Source organism: Protobothrops mucrosquamatus, unplaced genomic scaffold (genome assembly GCF_001527695.2).
Source record: "Protobothrops mucrosquamatus isolate PMUCROS unplaced genomic scaffold, P.Mucros_1.0 scaffold6, whole genome shotgun sequence".
Taxonomy (NCBI): Eukaryota; Metazoa; Chordata; class Lepidosauria; order Squamata; family Viperidae; genus Protobothrops; species Protobothrops mucrosquamatus.
In genome coordinates, this window is record NW_015386393.1 from 4495341 (window position 1) to 4521688 (window position 26348).

General features: G+C 44.3%; 1 protein-coding gene across 1 annotated transcript; it reads left to right on the top strand.

The window, feature by feature from the left end:
* The first annotated feature begins 1677 nt into the window (after positions 1-1677).
* Positions 1678-25583, top strand: FZR1 (fizzy and cell division cycle 20 related 1). Its single transcript, XM_015810011.1, has 15 exons — positions 1678-1730; positions 3770-3807; positions 4241-4407; positions 6385-6510; positions 7631-7694; positions 8973-9100; positions 10446-10528; positions 12800-12983; positions 13349-13414; positions 14591-14693; positions 16005-16189; positions 18291-18524; positions 20789-20893; positions 23117-23209; positions 25453-25583. Exons 3-15 carry the CDS (start codon positions 4339-4341, stop codon positions 25492-25494), a joined length of 1482 nt encoding a protein of 493 aa, XP_015665497.1. The 5' UTR covers positions 1678-1730; positions 3770-3807; positions 4241-4338; the 3' UTR covers positions 25495-25583.
* The last annotated feature ends 765 nt before the right edge of the window (positions 25584-26348 follow it).

Consider the following 26348-nt stretch of genomic DNA (forward strand, 5'->3'; position numbering starts at 1 on the left):
GGAATATACCATGGCTTGCACAATTCTGATCTTTTGTATAGACCGGTGGTGGCGAACCTATGGCACAGGTGCCAGAGGCGGCACTTGGAGCCCTCTCTGTGGGCACACGTGCTGTTGCCCCAGCCTTGCCCCCCCCCACCAGCAGCCCCCCTGGAGGAGAGTCGCCCCCCGAGTGTGGCCCACATGGAGCAGTGCAGCCAAGGGCATGGCAGCCAGGCAGCGTAGACAAGACTCTGCCCTCACACCCCATCACGCACAGTTAATGCTGCGGGGCGCGGGCAGAGGGCATGGCCACCATGGCACTGCTGGGCTGCCTGGGCGATCTGTGGTGGGCCCTGGAGGCGGTGAGTGGCCCTGCGGGCAGGCAGGGTGGGGGTGCAGTGGGAATGGGGCAGGGGATGGAGCAGGGGCGGGGCCAGTCTCTAAAAGGTTCACCATCACTGGTATAGACACATCTGGCATCTTGTAGAGCAGTGGTTCTCAACCTTTTTAATGCCGCAACCCCCAACCGGCCGTAAGTCGAGGACTAAACCGGTCGTAAGTCGAGGACTAAACCAGGTCGTAAGTCGAGGACTTTCCCTGCCCGGGAGTGCCGCACATGCGTGGTTCCGCCCCCTGCACCGGCCGAGGCGTAGCTGGCAAGTGGCAGAGACGGAGCAGGCCGACCACCAGCTGGCCCAGCTCAAGGGAGGTAAGGCACCCGCCGGAAAAGGGGAAAAAAAATGGCGGACAGCCTTGCTTGGCTACCCCCGTGAAATGGTCGATCGACCCCAAATGGGGTCACGACCGATAGGTTGAGAACCGCTGTTGTAGAGGCTGGTTATCCTTTTCAAGACCTTCATAACTGTTCTACGCAATGTTAATCTGTCTCCTTATGGCATGATATTATATTGTATTAGCTATGTTCTCTATAATAGTTACATGTTTTTTTTATCTTATCCTCTCAGTAGGGAACTGCACTTTATAATTTGTAAATAACACCTACTATACAGGTGATGCCTTGTTAATAAACCTATCAATGGCTGAGCCTGCACCTATCCAGAGGCTTAATGATCAACATTAAAAACCTTTTCACACCAGTACCTCAAGAACTGTTATTATAAACCCTGTTCGTCATCCTGCCCCTATTTCCTCTTTTCAATTTTCTCCTTCCAATCTTTGCGGTAAAATAGACTGAGAAAACATCCAGAGTTTTTACAGAAGGCCGTTTAAAGAGCTGCTATTTACTGCTACATCGGATTCTCTCAAATTCCGTTGTTTTTATTTGATGATTTTAAGTGCAACGTACGAATGAACAAACCGTTCAGTAATCAAGTCACATTTTCAGAGCCGCTTATTAGGAACTCCCCCCCCCCTTCTCACCTCCATTGCTTTGCTATTCGTAGGATTTCTATATGGAGGAAGAAGGGCAAAAGTCAGTTCCGTGACCCAATTTGCTACACCACCCAACTCGGCTTTTTCCCCCGGTGCTTCGGTGCTTCGGTACGTCGCGCAATCGGCGGATCACATCTAGGCCTCGGGACCGTTGCTAGGGCTACGCTCCCTCTGAGTTGTATTGATTCGAACGGGACGAATCAGAGAGCGAGGCTTGAGAAGGGAGCGGCGGATTGGGAGCCTTAGCTTCCCGTGAGGCCTTGCGCGCGGCTGATGAGAAAGGAAGAGTGGGCGGGGACACGGGGAGGGCAGGGAGTCGGATCGGCGCCATATTGGATGGCTCTCGCCGAGGGCAGGTGAGAGGGAGGAGGGTTTATGTTTTCCTACCAGCGGGTCCATTCTTTCCTCTTTTGTGCCCAGGTGAAAATGGGCGCGGGGCTTCTGGAGAAAGGCTCTGTTGCATCCCCATGGGATGTTGCGACGGGGCTGCCTGGGGTTGGATGCGGCGGGAGGGCTGTCTTGTTACGGGAGCGTTCAGGCTCACAGGGATTTAAAGCGGTGGGCGAATGAGGAGAGGGAGGCAGCTCGGGGGACCCCTCCCCTCTTCTGGAGGGTCTCTTGTTCTCTGTAATAAAAGCGATTTGCAGGGTTCCTCAGGGGAGGCTGGGGGTTAATTCCCAATTTTTCTCCAATCCCTGCTGGTTATCTCCATCCTTAGTCCAGCGATAGATGCTAAAGGCAGCTCTCCCCGCCGCCGCCGCTCCATTATAGCGTAGAATAGAGGAAACCTGGGAGAGGAATTATACTTACCTGCATTTATTTAACACTGGCAACTTCTGAATTGCATTTTTTAAAAAAAACGTTTCGTGTTAAGATGTGGAAATGTCTTAATTTCATCGAACTTGGGTTTGAACCCTATCGTCTGGCTAGGGATGGGGAGGCATGGTGTCAATTGAAGAAGTTGAGGTTTGGGTGCTGTAAAAGAAGCTTGAGGGCTTTAAGCAGGGATGCACTTGATGGATGATGGTTAGGATTGACTGGATAGTTTTTCTTTTTCTTTTTGGAATTTTGAAGCCACGGAAGAAAAAGGCCCCATTCCCATTTTCTTTTTTTCATCAGGAAAAATTATAGAGAGGATACACAGCATGCATTTTTGGTCAGTTCACTGTTGCGATAATGTAAAATGTATAGTTATAACTTAATTTGTCTTTTTGTATTATCATTGCCCAAAACTTTATCAGGCAAATATTACCTGCTATGAATGTCAGTGCAACACAGATTGAGAGCACAGATGTGATATTGCTGATTTAGAAAGTCAGGTAGAATAATAATTATCCCAGTGGTTATCAGCACAGTAAGTGCCATATCAAAAAAATCTTGGATGGCACCTAGAAAATCTCTGCATTGACAATGTTTCTATCAGTCAGTCACAAAAGGACACTTTTCTTGGATTCACACATATGTTTTGTTAATACATTACATCCTGGGTTCTTGGGAAGAACTTGATGTGTATGAAGGCCAACACCAAGCTAAAGAACTGGCAACTATGATTTCACATTGTTATCTATATAATATTTTTATCCTGCATTTTATATATTTTGGTCAATTCAGGGTGGTGAATATACTTGATATTCCTGCCTCCTATTTTCCCCACAACAACAAATCTGTGTTGTGGGTTGGTCTGAGAGAGTGGCCCAAAGTCACCCAGCTGGCTTTCATGCCTAAAGGAGGCCTAGAATAGGCACATTTATGGAATTTAGAGAAAGTCTTGAGTGAATTAACTCAGATGCCAATTGCTGGTTGATGGAGCTTACAGATAACTTCCAGCTATGTGTCAGGTAAACCAGATGGAGAGACAGATTGAAATGAAAAGTTCATCGAAGTTCATCTCCCTACAAGATCATAGATCATTCAGAGGGGCAAGGAAGACCTTTACTGCAGCTCTCTGAGGTGTAGAAATGCATTTTAAGTAGTACGTATTTTTAATATGGAAAATCAAAAATAAAGAGTATTTTCTATAACTTTCATAAATTTCTAGGTAATTCAGGTGGGGAAAGAGAATACACATATTTATGGCTTTTGATAGTTCTACACATAAATGAGAATTATGCTTCATTTTCTTATGCCATAAATATCGGATTAATGTTTTTGCAAACAAAATGTTGGTTATGCATTCCTCGTAGTCAAAACTGACTTCTGGTAATACAAGGTTTCATTGGTAGGTAGGTCTGCTCAGGCTTTGAAGGATCTTAAGTGTATCTGCCACAGCTTTGCACAGAAACATTGCAGAATTGGGTAAAAACTTTGTAAGCTTTAGTTCTCAAGGTTTTTTTAAAACCCACCTTTCCAGTTTAAATAGCAGTAAGGAAACTTTGAATTGTTTGTCTTTCTGTAGTACCATCTCTATCCATGATGCTTACCACACGTAAACAGGTAAGCACTGAGGAGTTCACTGTCTAAAATCATGAAAATGGAGTCTCACAGAAGAAATGTGTGATTGTTTAAAATTACAAGTTGCTAAGTTTAATTGTATGGAGAACAACGAATTCTTAGAATTGGTCCCAGCCAATCCCCTCACTTAATAAAAGAATGATGCCAATCACCTGATTTTAACATATAAGAAGACTTTGATTACACAACTTTTTTTGCTTGTAGGCAGATGGAAACATTTCTAATTTCTATATAGGATGATTTCGGCTTGATCATGTCTATATAAATGAGTGATTTGCACAGTGCATAAATCCATTGTAACTAAGTGAAAATAGGTATAATCTAATAATAAAAGAGGAATTAGAACTCACAATTAAGTTTTTAACATTTTAACTGCTTGGAATTTGATGTACTTGTTCTGCCTTTTGCTTCACAGCCTATTGGTCACCCCCTGGTCTCCATGCATAAAAAAATTGTGTGAGACTATTATAAGACATCTTGGCTCTTTTCCCCCCTGTCCTTCACCTGTCCATCATGGATCAAGACTATGAAAGGCGCCTTCTCCGCCAGATCAACATCCAGAATGAAAACATGATGCCTTCTGTAAATATTAAGCATTTAAAATTTTCCTATATATTGTACAAGAAATAAAATCCTTCTGTTGTGGCATACATCTCTGAAGAGATTCATATTGTACAGGAGATATTAAAGAGCAAACACAGGCTGGGTTGTGTATATGGTTAAGTTACAAATGATCACCATCTAGTTGTATTTGCAATCAAAGTATATCTTAAGAGAGGGGTTACTTCAAAAAAATGGAGTGGTAGAAAAATGCATTTAATTTAAACTTAATTAAAATTGAAACTACCTTTCAATTTTAATTTAACCCTGACCCTAAAGTAATAATTTGATGGTAACCTGTTACGGGTTAGGTAACTTAGGAAACTTCAGGATCTTTCAGTGTTGCATCCCTGTTTTGAGAGGCTATGTGAGGCCCTGGGAAAACAGCTTGTGGGTATCTGCCAAAGGAAAGGGATGAAGGTGACAACAGACGTAATTTGAACTTGTATTAGAAGAAACATGTGTATTTTCAAATGTTCAATTTGTTAGATTCAGAAGAATCCTATTTTGTTGGTTTGGAGAAATATAAAAGGTCTCATTAAAATTATATAATGCATATTTATATGGAATGTTAGTAGCCAGATATTGGACATGTCCATTGATATTCACAACAGCAGAGCGAAAATGAAACAAATGGGGAAGCACCCCAATTCATATATTTCAGTGGGGTTCTTTCAGTAATTCAGTAATTTTTTTTTTGTTTTAAAAAAGTCAGTGGCAACAGTTGATTGAAATTTAGTACTCATTTTGTATCTGTAAGGTGATGATAGTGTACCGTAAATATATACTGAATGTTATAGACAATTTTGCAAGATTATGTATTGTTAGTGTGGTCATAATTAAACTTGCATTAAACTGCACCAAATGCCCTGACCCAAATAAGCTGTTCCAATCCATTTAGAATACTCCCTAAGTTGTTCTCAATGATCCAGAAAGGATTCAACCTGTGACTTCCAGAACCCTGAGAATCACAGTTCTGGAAGTGACTGGTTGAATCCTTTCTGGATTATTCAGAATGGACCTTCCTGAGCTGGAATGGGTGATTTTAAAGTCAGAACATTCTGTACTCCCCTGCTTAATATACTTCAACTGTACTTAACTCAATAATAGATTTTGGCTCTGAGAATTAAAAAAGCAAAACAGCCCAAGCAGATAAAAAAAAAAATAACAAGGTTTTTGTACCCTTGAAATAGCTTTTAAATGTGAAGACTTTGTTCTCCTTTCCAATAATTCTGTAGGTAGCTTGCATAATCCTTGCTAATGCTATAAATGAGATACTCTTACTTCCCTCTGATAATTTTAGAATGCTTGGAATGTTAAATGGTTTCTGATGGAAAAAATTATACTGCATTAAAAAGTGATCAGTATGCACTGAATGATACACACTAAAAGTGTATGTCTGCAATATTCACATGGTAAAGAATGTTGATAAACACAGGTTAATTAATGGACACAGTCAGTATTTCTAGAAATTAACACTTATGGTTTCCATGATTGGAGAGATTTTACTATTTTATCTCTTCTAATGATGTTCAGATTATAAGACTATTTTACTCAAATGTGGTTCAGTTGCACTTGCACCTGCTGAAATGTAATTCCCTCTAGAGTTTGCTTGTTTATTAATTGATGGTCTGTACTCCTAAATTAGGTATACATAAGGTTATGTCTTTGCCCAGAAAGACGTTGTGTTTGCTAGTGGTCCTAAATTAACTTAGTTTGGAATTAAATGTTAAAAAAAATATAAACACAACAATGCAAAATGAGGTAAGCTATACAAAAATGCCCAGCTCCTATCATAAATACAGATTCTGGAATCCCATTTTTCTAAGTTTCATTTTTGCTGAGTTTCATTTTTAAGGCAGTTGTGTTCTGTTTTGTCACTGGTCTTTGTTGTGGATTTCCAGTGGCTGGTTTCCTGATCTTTCCTTCTCTCCCATTCTCGCTCTTTCAAAATTCCAGGTTACAGATATGAGGAGAACTTTGACACCTTCCAATTCACCCATCTCCTCTCCTAGTAAACATGGTGACAGATTCATCCCTTCCCGAGCAGGAGCAAACTGGAACATCAGCTTTCATAGAATAAATGTGAGCTTTGCAGAAAGGCCATTTAGTTGGTTGACATCATGTTTTCTTCCTTCCTGTTGGTCATCCCATTTGCGTGTTTTGTTTTAAATATATATATTTTACAATCATTATTAAACATTTGATGGTATCCAAAACAAAACAACATGGTCAGTGATTGAAGTTGTGGTTTTAAATCATGTGGAAGATGGCTTAGGCCTGTCATGACCAAGATTGTCGGGAAGCAGGTCATCCAGCCTAGCATACCAACTCAGGCTGGCAAGCCTCTCCCAATTTTTTAGAAGGAAATCTGGTAATTTGAGCTACTTGCTTAGAGATGGAAGTGATGGTCAAATTTGGGAATTTTTTTATGTATAAAGCAGGGGTTTGTCCAGCTGTTCAAAGTGTCAGGAGTTGTGATGCAAGGCTTTTGGGACTTAAAAATGCTGAGGAACTTCAACTGACTACTTAAAGATGGATTTAGTTATTTAAAAATATCCAATTTATGTAAATAAGATTTTTTTTTAAATAATTGATTATAAATATATACCAGCAAGTCACACTCTAAAATCAGTGGGAAACAATACATGCCGGGGTTGCTTGATAGATATTGAAAGACTGTAAATAAAAAAGCTTGTTTGAATGAAAAAGGAATGGGGTCCAGCTGATCATACATTTTAGCATAATTGAATAGTCTCCTCCCTGATGCAGCCTATTTAACCTTTGAAAGCAGAGAGTGATAAGGAATGGAGCTGCAAAGCAAATTATAAAACTCCCAAACTGAGTGAACAGATAGCAATGTTTATTGAAGAGGTATTTTGAAAACTTTTGGCATTTAAAAAAAATACCAGAATTTCTGGGTGAAAAGATAATGTTCCTTGAACTCCATATTCCTCTGAAATGTCTAAGCACTGAAGAGGACAAGATAGATTCTGGAACAATTCTTAAATTTAGGGAAATAAGCGTAAGTAGTGCCAAATTTGGCAAGTGGTCAAATAATATGTGACTCAGGATTTTCTGCAGTGAGGCTGCTTAGAACACTTCACAACAATTATATTGACTTTTGAAAACAAAAAGAGATCCACTATAAAGTTTGGAAATTCTAAGCGTGGGTGCGTGCTAATTGTTTTATCTGCATTTTTAGGAAAATGAAAAGTCTCCAAGTCAAAATAGAAAAGCAAAAGATGCCACTTCAGACAATGGCAAAGGTAGAGACCAAATCTTGCCTACTGCTTGCATGCCTTAGACCAGTGATGGCGAACTTTTTAGAGACCGAGTGCCCAAACCGCAACCCAAACCCCATTTATTTATTGCAAAGTGCCAGGGCCACATCAGCATTGTGGTTCCCTCAGGGAGGGCGGGGTGTGTGGCCCACTGGGTGAGCGTGGCCAGGGTGGTCACAGCAGACTGGGTGGGTGTGGCCAGGTAGGCGTGGTTACCTTGATGCTCTAATACCTCTACTCGAGCTTGCTAGCCGGCTATTTTGCATGCTTTGTGCTGGCTGGGGCTGCTGCTCCGGGTGGCGTCGGTGGCCTAATGGACCTGCGTGAGCTGCTAGTGGCGGCGGTGTGTGTGCCCACCGAGAGGGCTCTGAGTGCCGCCTCTGGCACGCGTGCCATAGGTTCGCCACCACTGCCTTAGATCCTCTGAAGAGATTTGGGTAGGCTGGTTTACCATGTTATGTGGTTTGCTGTAGTTTGTGCCAACCTGGAGGGAGAGCACTAAATAATAATCATGTAAAAGATATTTAGCAGGGTCTGAGGCTATTGCCAAAACGAGTGTAAGTTTTACAGAAGAATAAGGGATCCTTAGGGGGATCCCTAACTTTATCCTTAAATAAGATCTCAGTGTTATTTATACTCATCTTTCATGTTTATAATTAAATGTATTAGCTCTCTGTATTAAGACAGATTTAGCTAACTTTTAAATCCTGTCTCCAACCTCCTGATTACTAACATCTTTTGTAAAATGTCTCGTTTTTTAAAAAAAAAACGTTTTGAAAAAAGAATTTTTTGTATGCCTTTTTTTGTAAGCTGCTACTCAGTGGTTCTCAACCTGTGGGTCGGGACCCCATTTGGGGTCGATCGACCATTTCACGGGGGTCGCCAAGCAAGGCTGTCCGCCATTTTTTTGTCCGCCATTTTTTCCCCTTTTCCGGCGGGTGCCTTACCTCCCTTGGGCTGGGCCAGCTGGTGGTCGGCCTGCTCCGTCTCTGCCGCTTGCCAGCTACGCCTCGGCCGGTGCAAGGGGCGGAACCACGCATGCGCGGCGCTCGCGGGCAGGGAAAGTCCTCGACTTACGACCGGTTGGGTAGTCCTCGACTTACGGCTGGTTTAGTCCTCGACTTACGGCTGGTTTAGTCCTCGACTTACGGCCGGTTGGGGTCGCGGCATTAAAAAGGTTGAGAACCACTGTGCTACATGCTTCCAGTTAACCCATTTTTTAAGAAACGGCCAATCAGCTTGACAAGGTTTTTGTTTCTGCAGATGGCCTTGCCTACTCCGCCTTGCTAAAAAATGAACTCCTTGGAGCTGGGATTGAGAAAGTGCAAGATCCACAGACAGAGGACAGGAGGCTGCAGCCCTCCACGCCTGAGAAGAAGAGCCTTTTCACGGTATTCTCCTCCTCTGCAAACTGCATCGCCTTTTTGTAAAATAGTCAACTCTGACCTACAGTAAAAAGCAAGAAGTATTAATAATTTAGGAGGGGGTTAAACCCAATTAGATCTGTTTAGCTGAGCATTCTGTTTAGCTGGGGATCTGTTTAGCTGAGCGTTGTGTTTTGTAAAGTGGCCCATTTAATAGCTGAAATTTAGACTGTGTCTGGATTTGGAAGTTCCAGTTAAGACATTGTGGGGGAAAAAACCTTGATCTCTGTTATATTTCATTAACTATTTAAAACAAAGAATTTGGGATTGCTAGATCACATGGCGGTACAGCTATTAATTTAAATGCAAATTTATAAGAAAAATCAAGGCTGCCTGTATCAGACCAAAGTGGAATCGAACTCAGCTTCCTGTTCTCCTCAAATTAATCTGATGGTTATTGGAATCCCATTAGTGCAGTAATATTCTCCCAGATTTTTAGAATTGAGTATTCAGAGATAGTATTTCCGTTATGTCTTAAGTATGCAAAACATTTTGAAAAGGTATGTCAGAAAGAGCATTAGCCAGAGCAAAACAGCTGTCTTGGAACAGAATTGTGACACATGCCCTAACATGTTTGTAAAGCAGTTATTTTGAATCCTTTGCATAGTCTTAACATCTGACCCTTGTTAAAGTTGCTGACTCGCCTCCCACTAACATTAAAAAAGGAACTTTAAAATACAGCAAAAGAAGCATTAGGATAATGGTAAAAAAAAAAATCTTGAAACAAATTGAAAAGAGTTGCATCATAAAGCAATGTGAAATTATTTATTGCCTTTCTAATATGTTGCTTGTCTGAAAGCAAGCAAAGATAAATCATTCTGGGGAGGCTATTTTAGTTTTATTTTTTAATTACAGCTGAAAAGGATGTGGTTGGAGCAGACTCTGAGTCACTCTCTGTTCCTTATCTTGTTGCCTGTTGAAGGAAGGCTGTAGTAGACAAAGAAGACTAAACAGGCTGTTGTAAGCATTTGGCAGATAGGAAGGCAAGACTGACTTCATACACGCATTGCACTAAGCTAGGATCTTGTTGAGTAGTCACAATGGCTGGGGTTCAGAGAGCATGTTAAGCCAAAATTAAACAAATATGATACCTTAGTGCAGGGGTGTCAAACTCCCAACGTCACGTGTCGTGACTTATTGCGACTTTTTTCCCATTGCTGGCAATGGGGTGGGCGCGGTTTCGCCATGATGCATCCGGCCTTCAGTGCAATTATGTGAAGTCTGAATGGATTGAGAAATCAAGTGGTTGTTCCTTGGCAGAAAACTCAGTTTGCTAATTTTGGGGTCATTGTTTTCTCCTTGTTAAATGTAGTATTCCCTCACCACAAAACGTTCCAGTCCTGATGATGGCAATGAGGTCTCTCCATACTCCCTCTCCCCTGTCAGCAACAAAAGGTTGGCTACCATTTGAAATGGGATGATGGTTATCCATGCAGAATAATAATCCTGGAACTAATGCCACATTGTGGTTTGGGAACTAGAAGTTGAACTACAAAATTGCTGCGGTTACCTATTATGGATGGAATGCAGTGGGGGCTGGTAGGATAAAGCCCCCTTAGTATAAGCTGCTGATCCCCTTCCCTCATGGTTGAGCTTTTCTCTTGCACTGATTTTAGAAATGGAAAGGTGAAATTCTCATGAATCGTATTGGATTTGGGGTGGGTAGGAGTTTCCATATGTCTTCTCTTCCTTTTAATGTTGCTTCTTGGCCTACTAGTTGATGGATATATTATTTCTAGGAATTTTACAGGGCAACCCTCTACAGCAGTGTTTCTCAGTCTTACAACTTAAAAATGTATGGACTACAACTCCCAGAATTCCCCAGCCAGCCAAGTAACAATGTCTGTGTGAATAAACAGGGAGGGAAGTTTGGAATTTAGAACATTAGGTCTTGACCATTGTTCAGTTCACAATCTCAATTAAAGCATCTCCCGAGCACTTGAATAACCAGCCCCTACTTGACCTCTAGCTGTTTACCTAGAGCAGTGATGGCGAACCTTTTAGAGACCAAGTGCCCCAAACCCACCCCTAGCCTGCTCCACCCCCGCTCTGCCCGTTCGTAGGGCCACTCACCGCCTCCACTCACCGCTGCAGATAGCCGTGGTGGCCCAGCAGCGCCATGGCGGCCATGCCCTCCACCCACACCCTGCAGCATCATCAGTGCGCAATGGAGTGCGAGGACGGAGTCTTGTCCCAGCTGCCCGACTCCATGAGCTTGGCTGCTCTGCATGGGCCGCGCTCTGGGGCGACTCTCCTCCGGGGGGCTGCTGGTGAGGAGGGTGCCGTGGGGAGAGGCAGGGTTGGGGCAACAGCATGTGTGCCCACAGAGAGGGCTCTGAGTGCTGCCGCCTCTGGCACGCGTGCCATAGGTTCGCCACCACTGACCCAGAGAGAAAGAATATAAAAGAAATGTCTTTTTTCAAAACACAAGAAGAATAGTGCTGGATTAAATAAACATTAATTTGTCTAGCACTCATTGCTCAAAATGTGAAAAGCCCTATAAGCCCTAAATTGGGAAGAAGGGCAATACCATCACCCAACCTGCATGATATTTCCAGTTCTGCCAGAAGAACGTAATTGCCGCTGATGGTTATTTATATGGCTGTCCAGCTCTCATACCGGTGACTCCAGGCAGCTCATCACATTAAAATTCCACAACATAAAAACCCATACCTCCCTTCCCCCCCCCCCCCCATGGCAGCAGCAACATAATCAAATCAACCATTCTCCATGGTCCCCAGGCAAACTGAAAAAAAACATGTCTTCAGGGCCTTTCGGAAAAGCAACAGGCAGAGGGTCAGTCATACCTTGGGGGAATGATGTTCCGTTGAGAAGCCCTTTTTCATGGTCCCACCAAATATATAATAATAATAAAGTTGGAAGGGACCTTGGAGGTCATCTAGTCCAACCCCCTGCTCAGGCAGGAAACCCTATACCATTTCAGACAAATGGCTGTCCAGTCTCTTCTTAAAAACTTCCAGTGTTGGAGCATTCACCGCTTCTGGAGGCAGGTTGTTCCACTGGTTAATTGTTCTCACTGTCAGGAAGTTTCTCCTTAGTTCTAGGTTGCTTCTCTCCTTGATTAGTTTCCACCCGTTGCTTCTCGTCCTGCCTTCAGGCGCTTTGGAAAATAGCTTGACTCCCTCTTCTTTATGGCAGCCCCTGAGATATTGGAACACTGCTATCATGTCCCCCCTCGTCCTTCTCTTCCTTAAACTAGACATACCCAATTCCAGCAGCCTTTCCTTATATGCTTTGGCCTCCAGTCCCCTAATCATCTTTGTTGCTCTTCTCTGTACTCTTTCTAGAGTCTCAGCGTCTTTTTTACATCGTGGTGACCAAAACTGCAGTATTCCAAGTGTGGCCTTACTAAGGCATTGTACACCTCTAATACATCCCTAATAGACAACATACCCTGCCTTCCCATCCTTGTGGGCTGGGTGGATGTAATATAGGAGAGGTGGTCCTTTAAATAATCTGGAATTCCTGAAATGGCTTCAGAAAATAGTAGAACGGCCAGATTTCTTTTCACATTTTTCACAAATTCATTTTTTTAAAATGTGTTTGTAGGAAGTAGGTCACCAACTAGGGTATATCTGTGGAAGAATGGATATTCCTTCTCTGCGTGTCTTTCCTCAACTGTTATGTACTTCCTCCTTTCAATAGCCAAAAGTTACTTCGATCACCTCGAAAACCCACGAGGAAGATATCCAAGATTCCATTCAAAGTTTTGGATGCTCCAGAGCTTCAGGATGATTTCTACTTGAACCTAGTCGATTGGTCATCCCTCAATGTGCTTAGTGTTGGTCTTGGGACGTGTGTCTACCTTTGGAGTGCTTGCACTAGCCAGGTAAAGCCTGTCGTTTGGGACAAGAGTTTACATTCCTGTCCTTGGACGTCTCTCCCAACAGAGAGTCAGAATATTATTTTGCCCCTTGAAGAAATCTCTCTTTAGAGTAGCTTTGTGGGTTTCTGCTCTGGTAGCTTGCCCTGGGCATGCTCCACATTTAAATTTGAAAAACAGTTATCTCTCAGCTACTAGGAGTTTGGAAGCCCCCGGTTTGAAATTTTTGTTAAGGACAGAATTTTCCTACTGCTTGACTTTCAGACTCCAGAAGTACAAGAGAGATTTCTGAAACCCAAGTATATGAATTCCCATTTTCTTCATTCCCTTCATACAGATTTCTGCTTTACTTTTTTTTTTCTCTCCCCAAGGTGACGCGGCTGTGTGATCTATCGGTGGAAGGTGATTCTGTGACCTCTGTAGGATGGTCAGAACGGGTCAGTATGTGGTCACTGCAGGCCTGAGACCAAGTTTGAGAGCCAGTTTGCTGTAGTGCAGCGGTTCTCAACCTATGGGTCGCGACCCCTTTGGGGTCGATCGACCATTCCACAGGGGTCGCCAAGCAAGGCTGTCCGCCATTTTTTTTGTCCGCCATTTTTTTCCCCTTTTCCAGCGGGTGCCTTACCTCCCTTGGGCTGGGCCTGCTGGTGGTCGGCCTGCTCCGTCTCTGCCGCTTGCCAGCTATGCCTTGGCCAGCGCAGGGGGCGGAACCACGCATGCGCGGCACTCCCGGGCAGGGAAAGTCCTCGACTTACGACCGGTTGGGTAGTCCTCGACTTACGACCGGTTTAGTCCTCGACTTATGACCGGTTGGGGGTCGCTGCATTAAAAAGGTTGAGAACCACTGCTGTAGTGGCTAAGGTGCTGGCCTAGAAATCAGGAGAGTGTGGGGTTCTAGGCCTCCCTTAGGCCTGACAGTTGGGTGACTTTGGGACAGTCACTTTCTCTCAGCCCAGCCCACTTCACAGAGTCGTTGTGGGAAAAATGGATAATGCAGTAAAGGCTATAGAATTAAAATGCCTTTTTAAATTGAAATAGTAAAAAAGGGCTAAAGGTCTAAAACCAAGACAGGTGGACCACTGTTTAAACCTATATACTATGTTGTCAACAGAGCCTAGCTCAGCAGTGCTCTTAGACAGAAGATTCTAGGTTTTATCTCTGAAATCTCCTGTTAAAGGATATTAATTGATAGAGAAATTTTGCAGAGATGCCTCTGCCATAGAGCATACTGGGCAATTCCAGATCAGGTGATCCAGGAATTGCCTATATTGATACAAAATTATTACTTTCATGTACTTATCCATATTACATATTTGCACACCGTGTGTTATTCTACACAGACTTATTTTTTTAAAAAAACATACAAAGGCCTTTATCATAAAGAGTGCGATTCAGCGTCCGGCAGAAATCTTGTACAAGTGAATCGGCACACATATGCCTGCAAAATAAATAACAGCAAATGTTTAGGTGTTCAGTTGGTAGCAAGAGAGAGAGAATACATTCTTCAAAATTGCTCTAGAGCTAGGATAGTATTTGGAGCAGTGTTTTCCCAGGGTCAGTGATAGTTCCTGCAGCCATATGTTTGATATCTTTTTTTTTTTTTTTCTGCTTAGGGCAATTTGGTGGCAGTTGGGACCCACAAAGGTTTTGTACAGATCTGGGATGCTGCAGCAGGAAAGAAACTCTCAATGTTAGAAGGTCACACAGCCAGAGTGGGTAAGAAAAGCTGTCGCTTATTGGGACATGCTATCCCATCTTGAATGTTGATTTTTTTTCCTTGCTCAGTAATGAATTCTCGTTATACTTGGCATTGTAGACAACTCTTGGTCATTGTGAGAACATGTGGATGATATAGCCCCATTCTTCCACAATCCTAGGTTAAATTATCTGGGATTTGAATGCTTCCTAAGCCATCTTCTACCTGTCTGTGAACCTGTCCACGTTCCGAGATCATCTTTGGTAATCCTATTTCATGTTCTGTTGGAAAGCTAGAATATTGTTACCTGAAATGGGACATCGCTGGTTGCTGCAAGTTTTTGGATGTGCTTGCCATGTGTTCTCCCTTAATTTTCAGATGCTAAGTGAAAATGATTTTGTTCCACCGAGGTTAGGATTTGAATGCTTTGTATTTAGCTGTTTTCGGTGGAGGGACTCATGCTTTGACTGTGGCTGTTTTTATTGTTAAGTTGCTTTTTAATTTGATTAATGGGGTAGATGCTCTTTACTTTTTAGGAGACATGTTAAAATTTTAAGGAGGTAGATCATTTTCAATCTGAATGTTGAGAACGTAGAAGATTGTTCATAACTTTATGTTATTTTAGTTAGGCATAATTCTTTTTTAGAAAAGAAAAATAATATATCGCGTTGTGTAGCTATCTGGTTTTATTCTCTATGAGCAATTAGCTAATGTTACATCTAATCCAGTGGCTAGAATCACACCTGGTAACTAAATGGAAAAGGGCCACTCAAGCTGCAATTGGAAAAAAAAAAAAACACCTTCCCGAGCTGTATAAAGTTGCTGTTGCTAGTCAAAACAAGTATTGGAATAGGTGAGCAACAGCTTTCTGGATAAAAAAGGCAACGGTTATTGAAATATGCTCCAGAAGAGGTGACCTATACAAAATCTAATCACTTCTTAGCTTTAAACAACAGGGATATTCAGTTTTCTTTCAAGAGTATAATTCCTTCATAGTCGTGGAGCAGTTTTTTTTAGCTTCCTTTCGTTATTAAAGATGAAATTATGAAATCTGGCATCATACGCTGGATGTTGCACTGGAAGAGAGAATTGTTTTGAGAAACCCAAATGTAGTTCTTATCTTTAAAATAGTATTCATTCCAACCGTTTCTGACATGACTTTCCTCTGGCAAATGGCTGGTTTTTTTCAGTGATTAGAATGGCTCCGAGCATGACATTTCCCCAACAGTGGCAGGAGCTGCTCTAGAAGTGACACACAGAACTTCTCTTCGTAAAGGATTTTTCCCACCTAGACCGTTTTCCATGTTCTTCACAGCACTCCTCTGTTCTAGGTGCTCTGGCATGGAATGCAGACCAGCTATCTTCTGGCAGCCGAGACCGGATGATCCTCCAGAGAGACATCCGGACGCCTCCCTTGCAGTCCGAACGGCGCCTTCAAGGCCACAGGCAGGAAGTGTGTGGGCTGAAATGGTCCACAGATCACCAGCTCCTGGCATCTGGTGGGAATGACAACAAGGTGCGGTGACTAGCCTTGCCTTGACCTCTGCTGATCCAGGGTGGCTGTGGAAACACCATCTGTAATTGCTGCATTTCTGTGATGGTCTGTGTAGCAGGGGAGTAGAAGACTGGACCCTGAATTAAGAGACTGCTAGAAGCATGCCATAGCAGTTGACCTTGACACAGAATATTTCACTTGTTTTTTATTTTACATTTAAATACGTCTGAACCATATGTTCGTGGTAAGGTATCTGAGATGACAAAGAGCTGTTCTCTAAAACACAATATAAGATTTTATATTTCATCTGTTCTCTTGTTGAGGGTGTGGGGAGACATTTAGGGCCCTCAGCTCCTCACCACTAGTTATGGTGGCTCCTTTTTGAGAATGTGGTTTTTTATAGGCTGTTGATCCTGATTTTATCTTTTCCCATTCCTTTCTGAAATAGTGTTCAATTTTTAATGTTCCTTTCCAGTTTGTCTTTATTGTTAGATATTGCTTTGATGGCCCTTTTGAGGGCCGCAATATAACATGCATTTAATCCTTGCTTAGCTGCTGCTTGGAGTGCTGAGGGTCCTCCCCAGAGCTATTCACAACCCATTTTCAAGGTTCTAATGTTTTTTCACACACACACACACACACACACACACACCAGTTACTTGATCGCATTTTGGGTGCTTGGCAACCAGCTCACATTTACAGCTGTTTATAGTGTCCCACGGTCATGTGTCCGTGATCTTCAGCTTATTTTGGCCAGTTTCCAACTCAAACTGCCCATTGGTGAAAATGGGTTTGCCTACCCCTGGCCTAACGGTTGCTGCAAAAACAGTAAAACTGTAAAATCAGGCAAAGTCAAGAGGTGACCCACTTAACGTCCGCCATTACTATAATTCCAAACTCAGTTACGGTCATAAGATGGTTTAATTAAACCATTGTACATGGTTTAATTTAATAAAAACAAATAGACAGCTATGGAAAATGTAAAAACTTGGAAATGCGAGAATAGAAATGTTCAAATTCAAAATGGAGTTTAGTGACAGCCCAACTTTCATAAATCTGAGGACTAATTCCATATGTGTCACCACATGTTATTCTAACACTGAGTCAAACAGTTGAGTCCACAAATCAGTTTAAGCTGCTTGATTATTGATGGTATTGATTTTTCAATTAAAAAATACAGTCTAGAACAGTGGTGGTGAACTTATGGCATGTGTGCCAGAGGCGGCACTCAGAGCTCTCTCTCTCTGGGCACACGTGCCATGCCCCAGAGATGGCAACCGTCCCTCTTCAATCAGCCGCCCGCTAACTTGCCAAGATCCCACGTGGCCGGATGCATCCCAGCATGGCTGGTTTCCCGTCCCATCCCCCCTGGCCTCACATGCTCTCCTTTTCCCGGGCACGACCCACTGCATCACCTCCTCAGCTGTCGGCCATCCGTCCAGCTCAGAAGCGGCTTCTCTGAACTGGTGGCGGCAGGCTGCAGAGCCCCAGAGTGCGCTGGTCGAGGGGCTAGCAGGCTGTGGCTGCTGACGGACACTGTCGGCCCCCATGCGCTCGCTGGCCTCTGTGTGCAGGGGCCGATGGTGTCAGGTAGCAGCCGCCCCGGCCTCTGGCTCGGCTTGCCCTGTGACAATGGCACCCCCGCCCTGCCTCGCCTCACCTCGCAGGATGAGCCACCTGCCAAAGACCCCCTGGATCTCCCCCAACCCTGCCTGGCCCCCACAGGCATCCCTCCCCACGAGCAACATAGAGGTGACCACGCCCACCTTGGCCAAACCCACCCAGTCTGTCATGACCACCACAGTCACACCCACCCAATGGGCCACGTCCACCTGGCACCCAGCAATCAATAAGTGGGTTTTGGGTTGCAGTTTGGGCACTCGGTCTCTAAAAGGTTCGCCATCACTGGTCTAAAACTCAGTGGACAGCCGTAATTCAAACTGGGCCGTGAAGGAAAGTCTGTTTTTCCAGTTGTTATTCCCCCTTCCCTCCCAGTGGGCAAAACACAGTCCTGGAGCAAAGAACGCAAGTGGTCACTCTTTTGAGCCTCTGCCCCAAGTGCCAGCCGTGCCCTTTTGCTCTGAAAGCCCGATACTCACCAGCCTCTCTCCTTCCTTTTCAGCTCCTTGTCTGGAACCATTCCAGCCTCAGCCCCGTCCAGCAGTACACAGAGCACCTTGCAGCAGTCAAAGCTATTGCTTGGTCCCCTCATCAGCATGGGCTCCTGGCTTCAGGAGGGGGGACCGCTGATCGCTGTATACGTTTCTGGAACACCTTAACTGGACAGCCTTTGCAGTGCATTGACACAGGGTCACAAGTGTGCAACCTTGCTTGGTCCAAGCACGCCAACGAACTGGTAAGGACCAGTGGACGGTACGGGAATGGCAAAGTGGCCTAACTTCCTTAGTTCAGGAATAGGAGAAGGATTCCCAGTTTGGCTGCTGGTTTTTTTTTTGTTTTTTTTTGTTTTTTTAGCAGAGTTCAATGTGACACGGAATATTATGTTGAACTTGGAAGCTTTGAGACATAATTTTCTTCAGGTGGGCTTTATGTCTGTGAATACTTAACCATGTAGTATGGCTGTGGTATTATTTTTTATGATGATGATGATCATCATCATCATCATCGCACAGTCAGCCAGATGTTCAGACTGGATTTGGCATTTTTTTTCTACCTATCGAGTCCTTACCAAGGACCTGGGATAGGCAGATGTGGATGTTTGATGGTATTACAGACATCGTCGCAGGATGGAAGCAGTTCCTAGCAAGGCCGCCTTTTGCAATTGACTAATGGCGAATTTGTCAATGCCAATGGTGTTCAAGTGGTGCTCCAGTTGATTTGGGATTGCACCCAAGGCGCCTATTACTATTGGTACTACCCTTGCTTGCCTTTGCCACAGTCTTTCTATATTACTATTATCCTTCTTATTATCCTCCTTACTACCCCCCCTCCCCTTATTGGGATTATGTCAGAACAGTTAGAACAATTAACCAATGGAACAACCTGCTTCCAGAAGCGGTGAGTGCTCCAACACTGGAATTTTTTAAGAAGAGACTGGACAGCCATCTGTCCGAAATGGTGTAGGGTTTCCTGCCTGAGCAGGGGGTTGGACTCCAAGGTCCCTTCCAACTTTATTATTGTTATTATTATACTAGAAAGAGTACAGAGAAGAGCAACAAAGATGATTAGGGGACTGGAGGCTAAAGCATATAAGGAACAGTTGCTGGAATTGGGTATGTCTAGTTTAATGAAGAGAAGGACGAGGGGGGACATAATAGCAGTGTTCCAATATCTCAGGGGCTGCCAGAAAGAAGAGGGAGTCAAGCCATTCTCCAAAGCGCCTGAAGGCAGGACAAGAAGCAACAGGTGGAAATTAATCAAGGAGAGAAGCAACTTAGAACTAAGGAGAAACTTCCTGACAGTTAGAACAATTAACCAGTGGAACAACCTGCCTCCAGAAGCGGTGAATGCTCCAACACTGGAAGTTTTTAAGAAGAAACTGGACAGCCATTTGTCCGAAATGGTATAGGGTTTCCTGCCTGAGCAGGGGGTTGGACTAGATGACCTCCAAGGTCCCTTCCAACTTTATCATTATCATTATCATATGATGATGGTGGTGGTGGTAATGTTGGTGGTGGTGAGAGCTACTGCATCGGAGACAAATTCCTTGTGTCTAATCACACTTGGCCAAATAAAGTATTCTGTTCTTTTCTTTAGCTGTGACCAATGCAGAAGATACTGAAAGCTAGAGTAGCAATCATTCTACTAGAGTGGGGCTGTTCCTCTCTTCGAAAGCAGGGGGGGGGGGGTTAGCTGCTCTTAGTGGGCTTAGGGCAGAGTTTATGCATTTTAATAAAGGCACGTCTATGTTCTGCTACGTCCCTTGATAATTTGAACACTGTCCTCTCGTTCCAAGCTACCTTGCAGGGCTTTTGTGAATAATGCCTCAGTTTATGGGAGAAGTGACATAACATAATTCTGAACTAAACATGGAACTGAATAAAAATAACTGTTTTTTGCTTTTATTTTGGGTCCTCAAAGTTCCCACTTGTATAAACTTCTCCTTCAGCAGCTTGTAAGGGATGTTTTCTATCTCTTGATCTCTCTCCCATCACGAAACAGATCAAATAATTCCTTGGCTGAGACAATTGAAGGCAAAAGGAGAAGGGGATAGCAGAGGTTGAGATGGTTAGATAGTGTCACTGGGGAGACAGGTTGTTGGTGTGCTATAGTCCATGGCAGGGGTAGGCAACCTTGGCTCTTTTATGACTCGTGGACTTCAACTCCCAGAATTCCTGAGCCAGCCATGCTGAAGGGAAAGGGAGAGGTTTCCAAGCTGAGCCATGCTGGCTCAGGAATTCTGGGAGTTGAAGTCCAGGAGTCATAAAAGAGCCAAGGTTGCCTTGGGATCCCAGAGAGTCAGGCATGACTTGGCAACTGAACAATACCAAGACAATTCATAGTTCTTAACTACCTTAACTGATAAGGATTTCTATGGAAAACCTATTTAGAAACTACCATCAGTACCCTCAACAGTCAAATTATAATTGGGATCCCTTCCTCAGCCTTTGTACTTGCTTTTTGTTTGTAGCTAAGACCTGAAGAGTATTCTCTCTGTAGGTGAGCACCCACGGATACTCACAGAACCAGATCCTCGTTTGGAAGTATCCATCCTTAACTCAGGTTGCAAAACTAACTGGGCATTCCTACAGAGTCCTTTACTTGGTGAGTATTGGGGTGTGTGTGTTAGTGCATCCATCCTTGCTCGTCTTGACCTTTTGATTGCCTTCAATATCATCAACCATGGTATCTTCTGGTTCCAGCAGTTGAGATTGGCAGTGTCTTGTGCTGGTGCTGGTGCTGCTGCTGGAGGGTAACACTGTCTTGTGTTGGTTCTCCTCCTTCTCCTGGGGTCAGTTCCAGACAAGGTTGACAAGTGCCCCCCCCCCCTGTCCTCAGCCACCATTTTATGAGGCTCTCATGTCCTCTGCATGGTGTTGTCATCTCTCTGCTTATGATACCCAGCTTTATATCTCCGCCCATGGCAAATTAAGTGAATATCGTTGGAGTCTTTCCTGTTCTCGGAAATCTGGAACAATAGGTCTAAATGGGAACAACGGAACCTAGCAAGACTGAACGGCATTGGCTATGGGGGCCTGCTGATTCCCAGAACTTACCACCTTTGGTTCTGGATGGGGCTGGTCCTGCCCCAAACAGACCTACTGTGCAGGGTTCTCCTGGACTCGTGGGCCTGCTTGAAGAGCAGGTGGCAGTTGGGGCCAGCTCCGTGTTATGTGCCGGTTGTGCCCATTCCTGGACCAGGAGGCTCTGCTCACTGTTACTCATGCTCTGGTCATCTCCTGACTGGATTACTGTAGTGTGCCCCACATGGGGCTGGCCTTGCAGAACGTCCAGAAGCTGCAACTGGTAACAGAATACCGCAGCACAGGCAGTTACGTGCACTTCAATCAACACCAATTATATTTCTGCTCCCTCAGCTGCTTTGGCTCCCAGTATGCTTCTGAGGGTGCTTGTTGTGACATGTAAAGCCCTATATAGCATAGGACTAGTCCAGGGGTAGGCAGCCTTGGCTCTTTTATGACTTGTGGACTTCAATACCCAGGCTGGCTCAGGAATTCTAGGAGTTGAAGTCCACGAGTCATAAAAGAGCCAAGGTTGCCTACCCCTGTAGGACTAAGTTATTTCAGCACCTCTTTCCAGTTATGTCTACCCATTCCATCATGAGAGGCATGTTATGGGTCTGGTGAGACCCAGAAAGGGAGCCTTTTCTTCCATGGCAGCCGCCCCCTGGAATATCATCCCCTCTGATTTAGAGTGGCCTTTCTGCCTTTCAAGAAGACCCTGAAAACGTGGCTCTGCCACTACACCTGGTGGTCCAGTAAGGGTTTTGAGCTCTTACAAAGACTGCCTTGAACTGATGTAGGATGAATTCTGTTGCTGATCACGATTTTCTGTTGTTGTTTTTAAATTGATGGCGGATACTTTTTAAATGTTTGCCTATTGTTTTTAACCTGTTTTTACTGAATTGTTGTCGCCAGCTGCCCAAAGTCACGTAGATGAGATGGGTTGCCATGTAAATCAAATAAATAATAGTCATCATTTTCCTCAGTTCTCTATGGCCCGTCTCTCAATCGAGAGAGAGAGAGAGATATATATACATGGTGAAAAAGCTGAGTTCCCCAACCTTTTCGGCTTTGCAGACAGGCAAGGGGCAGGGGAAAAGGGGATGGTTCCACGCAAGTGATAGGCAAGCGCATGTACACGTGTGCAGCTTGATTTGTGTGAGCGGTGGGCGGTGCCCTCCGCTCACAAATGGAGCAAATGCACGTACCCACTGTTCGCACAAGTGGGGATGCGCATGCGCTTACCCACCACTTCCGCGACCTGTTTCCAAACGGCTCAAGGCCTGGAGGTAGACATGGCCTGAGGGTTGGGGACCCTTGGTGAAAAGGCTAGACCAGTGGTGGCAACCCTATGGCACGGGTGCCAGAGGCGGCACTCAGAGCCTTCTCTATGGGCACGCACGCCGTCGCTCCAGTCCTAGGCCTTCAGCTGGGTTTTATAAAACCTTTTCGCTTTAGGCTTCCGCCGCCATGTGCAAAAAAAAAAAAAAAAGGGTTCAATATCAGTCAATTTCAACTTCTCGTGGGAAAAAAAAGGATCTTGCAAAGTTGGAATTGATTGATTGAACTTTTTAGTCCCACCCAGTCTGCCATTACCACCGTAGCCACGCCCACCCAATGGGCCACACCCACCCGACACTCGACGATGCATAAGTGGGTTTTGGGTTGCAGTTTGGGCACTCGGTCTCTAAAAGGTTTGCCATCACTGGGCTAGACGGTGCTATGTGGGGTGGGCGGGTCAAGGAATTCACCTCTGTCAAGGAATTCATCTCTGTCAAGGAATTCACCTCCTTTCCTTCTCTAGGCAATGTCACCAGATGGAGAAGCCATTGTAACTGGAGCCGGGGATGAGACATTGAGGTTTTGGAATGTCTTCAGTAAAACACGCTCTACCAAGGTAAAAACCTTTATATTTTGTTCATGTCCTTAAGCAATCCTCTTTGAAGTTAATGCTGAATTCCCGTGGTGCGTGACGAGATGAGACTCATAAGAAATGGACCATCTTAATGGAGGCAGAGAAAGACTCAGCCTCAAACTGAGCTGCTGTTTGTCTTTAAAATTATTTATTTATTAAAATTTATTTATAAAATGTATTAGCTGCTCATCTTACCATAGGGCAGGGATAGGCAATCTCGGCTCGTTTATGACTCATGGACTTCAACTCCCAGAATTCCTGAGTCAGCTATGCTGGCTCAGGAATTCTGGGAGTTGAAGTCCATGAGTCATAAACGCGCCGAGGTTGCCTAGGGTAACTTTGGGCGGCAGCAAATAAAACCTTTTGATCTACTGCCATGTAAGTGGCTAGATATGTACCTCTGTGAATTTATGAATTCCATTCCAATCTAATTCCAGCTCAGAAGTTCAAATAGGTGTCTCACCATCATTGTTGTATTCTGCACATGTTTGAAGGCTATCTTGAGGAAAAAATTGCCCATTTTGAAAAGTAGGCTGTAAAGAAATCGTGCTTCTCTTCCAGGAAAGAACAATGAGTGGATTTTATTGGAGAATATCATCCTCAATGCCTGTTACCTCTCAAAAAGATGCTAGGGACTTCTCATAGGTATATGGCTGGTTCTGAGGACAGAAGGGAACATAGAGTGAGGTGTCCTCTATGATCTAATACAGCTATTTTTCTGTTTTAAAAGCAGTTGATTTTACTGCCACCTTGTGTAGAGTTAAAGGGGTTAAGACAGGGCTCCCTGACCCCTGGGCCGTGGTCCACACCGGTCAGCCGCTCACACCTATTGAGCTGTGCGTGCTCTTGCGTGTGCCTGCCACTCACGCAGATTGAGCTGTGCGTGCACCTGCCACTCACACAGAACCATCCCCTCTTCCCCCCCCCAGCCAGAAAAGCTGGGGACCACTGGGCTAAGAGATGAAAGGTGGAGCAGAGCAGTCAATAATTTGTTCATTGGTTTTAAAGGTTTGTGGAGCTGCCCATCCTAAGCAGCATAACCTCTGGTGGCTCATAAATGACAGTAAAAACAATGAAAATAGAGTAAAAAAAAAAACCTATAATCCAACACAGAAATTCCCAGTGCCCCGAATCATTCCCACATATCCATGAAGAACATTACTGGGTTCCACCTTTGCACCACCCCAGTGCTTGTAGGAAAAGGCAGGCCTTCGAGGCTTTTCAGAAGGTCATGACAATAGAGCTCTGGGGCCACCACTGAGAAGACATCTGCCTACCCCCCACTCTGTGGCAACATTTAAGGAAGGGACTCGGAGCATGCCCATCCTTTCAGACTGGTGGTGCAGGCAGATACCTTTGGAGAGGGTACCATTACTATTAGTCCAGATGGCTAGATAGAGGCTTCAGATTCAAATTCAGGATATTTCTGGATACTAGAATTTGGGACTGGTAGTAAATAAGGACTGATTTTCCTACATCTTGCTGGCTGGCTCCTTGGAGACTTCCAGATACCAGTGTTAGAAATTCAGTGCTGATTTGTTCTGGATTAGGAAAGAGATTTTTGTTATATTACAGCTCTTCGTGCCTGCATGAAAGAACCTATATTAATAACCAGCTGATTGGAATACAGGTGGCCCTTGCTTGATGATGCTAGTTGAGACCAGAGGCTTGTCATTAAGCTCCCTGGCCATAAGCCTAAGAACCATATGGCTGTGCTGAATAACGGTGGCAGTTTCAGCCCTTCCGGTTGCCATAATTAAGTGAGAACTGTGCAAGTCATTAAGCAAGGATCTCGCCTGACTGCAGCCTCCTGCAGTGACTTTGCTTCTGGGAAGCTGGTAAGGAAGGTCATACATCAATGTCTAACGACTGCAGGGCAATGATGTGACGATCATAAGTTGTAACTACCACTCATTCAGCAGCATTGCTAAGTTTGGTCATTGAAGAAGCGGTCATTAAACAAGGGCCACCTGGTAGTAGAAATGCTCCTACAAATTTGTAGGGGTATTTTTTTAAACTGATTTTAAGTGCCTGCTTTACACTGTGGAGGTGGGGGAGGTGAGAGAGACAGAGAGAGAGAGAGAGAGAGATTTCCCATGTTCTTTATTTCATTTTATTATGTTTACATTTCCAGGTAATATTACAACCCGCTCGGAGATCTCCTGTTAAAACGCGTCTAATGAAATGTAACGCTAACGCTTTCTTCTCTGTCTCTTCAATCCTAGGAGTCTGTTTCAGTTCTTAACCTCTTCACCAGGATACGGTAAAATCAAGCCACGGACTGTATTTTGGGGTCAAGACCACTAACCGGCGTGCATGGAGCCAGAAGCCTGGATTTGGGAGAGGGGGTGGGTGGGAAATGGGGGGCAAGGTGTCAATCTGTTTAGAGGGGACTCAGAGATGCCTATTAAATACCTGAGTATGAATGCTACTGAGCATTATTTAGGGTGGGGGTGGGATGGGTGGGAAGGGAAGGGAAGCTGGTGCAAAAAAAAAAGAAGAAGAGAAATATTTTCTTGTCCTCCAGGACAGGGGACAAGTGGGAAAGGGCTTCAGAGAGGAGAATCTTGAAGTGTGTGTCTATGTGTGGTGTGTGTGTGTGTGTGTGTGTGAGAGAGAGAGAGAGTGCCCAAGTGTGCCTGCCTGTTGGATAAACTAAAAAAAAAAAGAAAGAAAAAGGAGCAGGGGCCATTTTGGGTCCTGGCCACGAAGATGAATAAAAGAAAATGGATTCCGTGTACCTATGGAGAGAAAGCCAGCTCTGATGGAAGTATTGCCAATGCGGTAAGTGGCAAAGGAGGAAAGGCAAGTTTGCAGGATTTATTTTCCAAGGTGCACAGAGTGTGGAGATGTCAACTCAGTGGCCTTTGGGTGGCCCCTGAATGCACGGTGGCTTGGTTCGTGGGAAGAGTACTTTTATTTAAGCCTTAATCCTCTGCCCCTCTTGGCTGTGCTGAGCGCAGACTCCCTGTCGGTCTCAGCATGGCTGGGGCCTGAAAAACAGGAGGCCGAGCTGGCTGCTCAGATAGCAGGGATGAGTGTAATCCTTTGGGGAGTATTCAGCTTAGGGAAGGCTAATATAAACCTTCAAGGCAGTATTTTGCAGACCACAGGTGGGCCC

Excerpts from the sequence above, each read along its gene's own strand:
- FZR1 (XM_015810011.1), top strand. The coding sequence starts at position 4,339 with ATGGATCAAGACTATGAAAGGCGCCTTCTCCGCCAGATCAACATCCAG. Across the intron at positions 4,408-6,384 it reads ATGAAAACATGATGCCTTCT|GTTACAGATATGAGGAGAAC; the intron begins GTAAATATTAAG and ends TCAAAATTCCAG. Across the intron at positions 18,525-20,788 it reads CCAAGCACGCCAACGAACTG|GTGAGCACCCACGGATACTC; the intron begins GTAAGGACCAGT and ends TTCTCTCTGTAG.